At 39.2% G+C, this 8,139-nt stretch overlaps 1 protein-coding gene across 1 annotated transcript; it reads right to left on the bottom strand.

Annotated features, from left to right (window-relative positions):
- Positions 1 to 57: 57 nt before the first annotated feature.
- anapc7 (anaphase promoting complex subunit 7) lies at positions 58 to 5,924 on the bottom strand. Its single transcript, XM_006810124.3, has 11 exons — positions 5,715 to 5,924; positions 5,062 to 5,248; positions 4,377 to 4,496; positions 3,017 to 3,128; positions 2,687 to 2,840; positions 2,452 to 2,594; positions 2,197 to 2,314; positions 1,912 to 2,108; positions 1,597 to 1,821; positions 1,291 to 1,441; positions 58 to 1,197 (listed from the first exon to the last, which is right to left on the bottom strand). The coding sequence occupies exons 1-11, from the start codon at positions 5,813 to 5,815 to the stop codon at positions 1,008 to 1,010; spliced, it is 1,698 nt and encodes a 565-aa protein (XP_006810187.1). The 5' UTR covers positions 5,816 to 5,924; the 3' UTR covers positions 58 to 1,007.
- Between the last annotated feature and the right edge of the window lie 2,215 nt (positions 5,925 to 8,139).

Here is an 8,139-nt window from a genome sequence, read left to right on the forward strand (position 1 = left end):
ATGATAATTTATAAGCAAGTGGGATGACTTTAGAAACAACTCTGTGCACGTCAGGTGTTTCATTATTTTATTATACATTTTAAAAATATGTACAAAATACTATAAAGTTTTGTTTTGAAATGATAAACTAAAATATTCCAAGTTATGTTATTTTGATACAGAAGGCAGACCTAATGGACGACACAAACACACACAAATAAGCAGAACTATTACATGACACAAAAACAGGTTTTAGAAAATTCATACAACAGATTTTAAAGAGCAGCAGAAATTCAATGTCACTTCTGGTATATGTGTGACCTTTATTGTGACACTTCAACACCCACCCAATGCCTCCTTTGTGGTAAACGTGTCCCAAAATAAAAATATTACACAAGTCATAGTAACTCCAGTCATTTTTTTTTAAACTTCAAACCACAGTTTACTGAATCACCATCTAATTTTAAACAAACTTCAGCTGCTCATTTACTTGCATCCTCCATTCCTGGGAACAACCTCTCAATGCAGGATACATGACTCACTATAAATAAATAGTCTTTTTTATTTTTAATGTCTTTGTGGTGTATTCTGAACTGGCTGACAGGCAAGAAGGGTGCACAAATAGACAAGGTAATATAATAATATTTATAATGCTATGCATTTAACAGACCTCAGAGTGACACTGCTGAGACTGTCAGACTGATGGGAAACGGCATTGGGGCCAAAAAATAAAAAGAAATGACTGGAGTTCTGCATCAAGCTGCATTTTAATAAAAGTTCTGACGGCTTCCTGTAGCTGTACTGCAAAGTTGAGCATCAGTTCATCCAGGGGCGCAAGCATTAATTGTTGTATCTTAGCCGTGTTGTCGTCTTTAGGTTGGCATCATCGCTTGGCAATAACCTCGGAGATCACGGAGGTTAAACATGCAGTACAACCTTCGTCTTGTTCCGTCTGACAGCCCTCATGGCTGAAGGCTTCCCGTGGGCTGCCGTGTGATACTGACAGAGCGTCTGTCAGTGGACCGGAGTCACTGCATACCAAACCACTGTTCCTGATCGGCCCACTGAGCTGCCTCACTGTCACTGCCCTCAAGATCGCCGTCCTCCCCGCTGCCTTCCATGTCGTCACCATCCAGCTCCACTGTGGCGTCTGTGGGGCTCTCCTCCTTCTCCATCTTCTGCATGCCTTCTAATGATTTCTGGTCATTGGGATCCAAGCTTAGGACAGAAAACAATACAGTGTTAAATTCATAAAAAATACTTAATAGATTTTATGACAGCGTTTTCCCAGGATCAATAATCAGTGTTTACCTTAATGCTATACTGTACTGGTCCATGGCTTCTTGGTAATCATTGACCGCCACCAGGAAATCTCCCAGCATCCTGTGCAGGACACAGTCACTTTGATTGGCCAAGGCGTTCCGCAGGAGAGCGATCCCTTCTTCATATTTCTGTTCCCGGCCTTCATACAAGAAAAAAAAAGCAAAAGCAACAATTTCATCTCATCTGCATGTGAAGCTTCTTTTTCCTCCCTTCAAGTCATTAAACTGTAGATTTATTTATCATTGGGGAAAAGAGGAAAACAGAAGTACTTAGAGTCTTTTTTGCTGTACGTACTGAGGAGTTCAGCCTTCTTGACAACAGCCTTGGTGTAGTCAGGTCTCTGGGCCAGTGCCTTGTCTAAAAGGGTTTTGGCTTTCTCCTGAGTCACTGGGTCTTCCAGACACACTGTGGCGAGGATGGTCAGAGTCTGTGCATTGGCTCCTAAAGTCTTATAGATGTTGTTAGCCATTCCCATAGCCTCACGAATCCCATTGGATGCCAGATAACAGTCAATTAAACCTGGAGTCAATAATACTTTGTTATTGCAAGCGAAACAAAAACAATCTGAAAAGCCAAAAAAAGAAAGAAAAAAGCTAAAAGTAAGCCTACCTTCATAGCAGTCAAGGCGGCACGGTGCCAAACGCATGGCCTCTCTGAAATGGATGATGGCTTCCTGAACTCGGCCCATGTTTCTCAGTGCCGCACCCTTCAGCAGCAGTGCCTGAACACTGTTGCTGTTCAGCTGGATGGCCTTGGCTCCCAGGTAGAGAGCCCGGGAGTAACGCTTGCTATAAAAACTGTGACATCTGAACACCGCAAATTGAAAAGTTTAATGATATAAAACACGGAAATTACATGAGAGAGATTGTGTGTGAGAAAAGTGAGACTACTCACCCAGAGATCACCCACGGTTCAGCGTGCTGATCAGATATATTAAATAATCGACCTCCCAAGACTTCAACATCCTCCAGGTGTCCCTCACGGGCCATCAGGTAGCCATAAACATCCATACCTGAAAAAGCAAACATGTTTCCACGTCTGTCTTTATTAAGGCTACTTAGACTTGTGTGACACACAGATTACGATAATAAAACTGTCATCAACTACAAAATACATGTGTAAGTCAAAACGTTCTCTCCTGTAACACACCTTTGATGAGGTAAGGGTCCAACATCTGGGCTTGTTCAAATTTGAGAATTGCATTTTTCGTGTCACCTGCTCTGAAATAGACATCTGCCAGGCTCACCAGGAGGTCCACGTTGTCCCGCAAAAGTGATTTCTTCTCCAAAGAGCTGAGAGTGTTTCAGGGAGGAAGTTAAGACTGTCACAAAACACGGCTCGCAATATTCACTCACTGTGTACAAATCATTATTGCTTTGCTCACCAAATGGTATTAATAGCTCTCTGGTTATCCCCTGCATGTATGAAGGCGTATGCTTTGATCCAAACAGATAGCCAGTCAAGGTTGGGGATACTCTGGATCGCATCCATAGTCATGGAAGCCACCTCGGCTCCTTTGACTGACAGAGAAAGAAGACCTAAAGGAAAAACACATTTTTCAATTTTTTAAAAGAGATGCTAAATCCAAGCAGAAGGGTTTTTTTGTTTGTTTGTTTTAAAGTGGCACGGACATAGGAGAGCACTGCAGGTACAAACATCTTAGCAGATGAAGTGCTGCTTGTGGGATTACAGAGTCTACAATGAACATGCGTACCAATGATTGCATCCAAGGCAAGAGGGCACTGTCTGAGGACCTCTTTGTAACTCGTCACAGCAGATCGCTCCTGTCCAGCTTTCCTGTACAGGTTAGCTAGCATCATGTTGATCTGAGGCAGGAAGGAATACAAAAGGTAATTACTACACCTTATACAAGTTACTGCACTTGAACTGGTTTCAAAAGGTTAAATAGAGCTTCATACAGTTCCATATCATATGAGCCCCATTTCAACAAAACTGGATGAATAACTTAGGAAAAGTGGAGATCTGAAAACTAGTATCCAACACTGCTTTGGGCCTAAATTTGCCAGAATTCAGGGGTCAGAATCAATGTAGGTAATTTCTGATTTCAATTAATGACTTTTGTTCTTATAACTGATACCCTAGCACAGAGTTTCCCAAAGTGTGGGGCCCAGTATGAAAAGAAAAAAAAAAAGAATGCTTGGACACTGCTAGCATAATGGACAGGTTTTTTGACGGGGCTCCCACACAAACGCAAAGCAGGAGATGAAGCATCGCCAAATATGTTTCCAAACCAACTTCCTTCCATGCCAAAGACTAGAAAATATGGTGAAGCATATCTTCCCTTTGGCTTCACCTGCACAAGTGCCAAGGTAGGTCTCTGCGACAGAATTAGTTTTCCCTGTTTCCCTGGGCTCTCCAAATCCCAGACAAACAGTATCCCACATTCTTGCTTTTTAATTTACAAACGCTTCTTGTAATGACAAACTACTCCTGACATTTTGGAGATGTTAGCTCTGTGTACAGTAAAGTTACAGTGGGATACAAATAATATCAGGCTGATCCCACCTTAATTTGTTCCCCCACTTCAAATCACGGACTAACAGTATCCCACAGTCGTTTATGTTTCTGAACCCATTTTGCACAGAGAAGCACTTTTTGAAAAATGTATTGATAGCGCGAAGATTTTTCTTGTAAAACAAAGGGGGGCCCAGCAAAAAAGGTTTGGGAACCACTGCCCTAGAATATCATGAAAACCAACCAACTAACAAATTTTAGCATCAAATTTTAACCAATTTTAGTAAAGTTTGTTAAGATTTATTTCAGTCGTATTTTGACTGTAGACCAGTCTTTGACTTCAAATTGCAACTGTCACACCATTTCCAATTAACAGATTTCATACTCCTAGTTTTTACTTAGAAAGTGATTTTACTTTAAAACAACTACTGCTGAATTGTTACAAAACCTGAACTTGTAGGTGCATTCATTATTTAGTTCTAAAGCAGCTATTTGAATTCACACAGTTACTAGTCTAATCAGTTAAAAAATAAATAAATACATAAAACTAAAGCATGAGGTAAACAGTGATTGACAGTCACTGTGTTAACAGACTGTACCTTCGGAGTCCTCTGTCTGGATGGTATCCCATCGAGCACTGCAATGGCGTCTTTATCCAGTTTCAGAATGGTGTAGCACTCAGCTATTTTGTACTTTACCTCAATCTCTGAAGGCAAACTCTGAAAGACAACATTCATTGTAGATAAACATTATTCTAACCAGTCATCCTGTGCTCTGGATATACATATGGTGCTGCAGGACATCTAAAACCATCTTTACATTTAAAGCATTTTAAGCCTTAAATCACTGGAAGGATGAAAGGCTTAGATTTACATTGTGTGAAAGTAAAGTAAAAGAGATTTTAGTGTCGCAAAATTTTGTAAACATTGTAAACATGTATAACAAAATTTTAAAAAAAATTAAATAAAATCACAACTGCAGGTAAAGACACGACTCACATTACCAGAATTTTAGTGGCTGATGAGGATCTACATTACTCCTGTCAAACTTTATCTAATGTAGTTATTAAATGTTTCAGAAAGGCAACCTTTAATTACTATGAAAAAAGTCAAAGATTCGGGAGAAATGTTCAGCATCAGCAAACCTAATGTTCAATTCTGTGTCAAGTCAAGTCAAAGATTTCTATATCAAATTTAAAATAAAAATAATAATAAAAACCCAGGTGACCAAAGTGCTATTATAGATTTCAGTTTGTTTTTGATTACAGGAAATTGTCAAACACACCTGTGCCTGTATGTTAGAAGCAGCTCCACCAGTTGAAGTACGAACTTTTGATGTTTTGCTGAGCACCTTTTTCTGTTGCAGAGCCATGCTGTATTTGCAGGCAGCGTTGCGATACTCTTTGTCATGGAAGATGGCATCAGCATGGTAAACCAGCAGCTGGTACTTCTGAGCCGGCGAGAACAGCTCCCTTCCATTAAAAACACACCAACAATTAAGTGCTCAGACTGAGGAAAACCATTAAAACTGAATGACACACGAAGAAACATCAATGCAAAACTCATAAAAATTGTCCTACATAGCTACAGTTTTTAAGTCAGTCACGCTAAAGTGTCAAAAGTATGAATGGGTAAGACAACGACAAGTTTTCTAATACAATACTAGTTAAATTTCAAGCTATTTCATAGCAGCATTGTTAAGTGCATACGCTTGTAGATGCGACTATATCGTGAAGGAGTACACACACTGTAAACAATGTATATAATTTAAATTGCACTCGCATTTAAACACTATCCAATAATGAGTGGACAATGAAAAGCTTCGGTAGAAATAATAATGTTAGCTGTTGTTGACTAGTTAGCTTGGGACTATCGCTACCACTGGTGTGGAAAAGCAGTCTTCGGGAATTAGACGGTTCCCGCTCAGACACGACTTACGGATTGTTGTTGCTCATCGTCAGCAACAAACTACTCAAAATCCGGACATTAGAGTAAAGGCCTGCTGCAGCCATATCCCGCACATAATCTATTACATTCATTTTGGATTATTTGAAGGGCTCGCTGTAGGTTTCCGGCTTAGGTTAAAAGTTTGGGCTCTGGAAAGGCTAATGTTAGCTAGCATCTGACGCATAAGACGTCCAACGGCTGACCTTCCTTCCGCATAGTGCTGCGTTTAAATGCTCTTCAAAAGCTCGTATATTTTCAAAACTTTGAAATAAAAACCTGCCTGTGAAATATTTGATGTTGAGTAAAATAAGTATTTCATCGACTTTACTTTTATTTTAGGGACGTTAGATGTGAAGTTACATTTTACGAAATATTTTACAGATCAAGGCGTCTTTATTTAATTATTCTAAATTTATTGAATCTCACATGTCGCGATACCTTTGAATGCATCATGTTTGTTTTTGCTGCAGCACTGTTTTTAAAATAGTTGGAAATTTTGTTTCAACTATTGACTAAACAGTCGTCTTTTATCAAATCACGCTATTGCAAAATTCTGTAATAAAAGTGTATGATATAATTATAATATATTAAAACAGTTTACATTATCTAATATTAAAATATGAGTCAAAAACTCAGGCTTCAGACTACCCTATATGCTAATTTTGAGATAGTGGATGAAGTATAATGAAGGTAGCAATGAGCCCCACTATAATACAAATAAAGATTACTTTGAACTGTTAATGGAGCTGGAAACGAGTATAACAGGTCCTCTTTAATGCACAAGATCAGCTGATACTAGGTTTGTGGGCCCATATGGTGATACACATATTTAGTAAGGATTGTGAGCTTAATATATCATCAGATTTTTTTTTAGATGTGTACACATGGTAGCTTATTAACTTTCCAGTAGTGGATTTCAAAATATTATTTGAAATCCACACATATGGTTTTCATATGTGTTTTCATATGTTTTCAGTGATATCAAGTTTAATAGCAGGAAATCCATCTCTGCCATCTTTTTCTAGTAACCTATATTGACAACAGCATAATAAAACTGGAAATTCTGCTTTTGGTGTGCTACCCCAATATTTTAGTGGTCCCCATATGGTTACCCTTTTAAAAAATATTCTGAAGTGCCCCTGCTTAAGAGTTGTCCATAAAGATACCTGAATAAGCATTGTTACTTGGGTGAACTCAGGTAAACTGGGACACCTTTGGTGTTGTGTTGAGGTAATGTTTTACATTATAATTGTTCAGGCACTGCAGTTTTTTTGTGCGATCACGTGTTGAATGTAAAAAGGGCAAGTGAAAGGACAACATGAAACAGAAATAACTGGATGAATTTTAAGATAATTTTAATTGAACATAACAATGTAACGTTGCATTTCAGTTGCATTAAACTGCCAAATGTTACTTGTTGAAAAATGCTCAAACCTAATTTTGCTGACTTAATCCAGGCAATGAGCCGTCACTACGTCTAAATGATGGTCATAAAAAAAAGTTTGCACATCGGTTCCCCCAACCAATATTTAGGTTGGACTGAGACTGCCAAAATCACAACCTAATAGACTTCAGTAAGGCTACAAACCACACAACAATAACGATAATAAACTGTACAATAAACAACAATCAATCATCACAAAAAGGTGTCTGTGGCTATTTGAAAAGAGAAAACACTCACTAACAATCATAGTCTCCCTGAGAACTGACATCAGATGGGGAATCCAAATGGTGATTTGGTCGGGGGTGGGGTTGGTACACATTTATGAGCCAGTGGACACTCTTTCAATGATGAGGATGTACACATCCTGGACAGGGAGGAACACTTGAGCGGAGGTCAAGAAGGCAATTTACGTGAAAAGAGAAAGACCATCTCTGAACTGAGGAGGGGGCCTAAGGGTACTTTCACCATCTTACAATGCTGTGATTGCAGCCATTCCCCAACTCTCTGCGAATGGTACTTATGGCTATTGATCAATGGGCCTCAATCAATGGTCATGACAATTTGCATATTAATGATCAAGGAATTGACCTCACAGCCCATTATTCATTCCGTGGGCTGGTTTCAGTCATTGTGCAACTGTACTGTTTATAAGGTTCGGGAATCCTGCAGTTAGCTGAGACTGAAGATGTGGATGAATGACGAAACGTTTCTCCCACTAAGTCCAGATGAACAGAATCGACCTTCTGCGACATTTACCAGTCTCATTCGCACACGAATGAGTCTTATTGAATCAGCTCTACACATCTCTCCACGAACGGATTGAAGAATTTTGATTTTGCTGCAGTACAAGACTGATACAGTTTTCCAGTTTGTTGCTTGTTGATTTGTCTTGATCAAATGTTGCTTTGAAGCCACGCATAAACACAGTCGACCGCAGGCGCGCATGCGTACAGCTCAGGCTTGTGTCAAAAC

Source organism: Neolamprologus brichardi, chromosome 12, assembly GCF_056152115.1.
Source record: "Neolamprologus brichardi isolate AB-2024 chromosome 12, ASM5615211v1, whole genome shotgun sequence".
In the NCBI taxonomy this organism is placed as follows: domain Eukaryota; kingdom Metazoa; phylum Chordata; class Actinopteri; order Cichliformes; family Cichlidae; genus Neolamprologus; species Neolamprologus brichardi.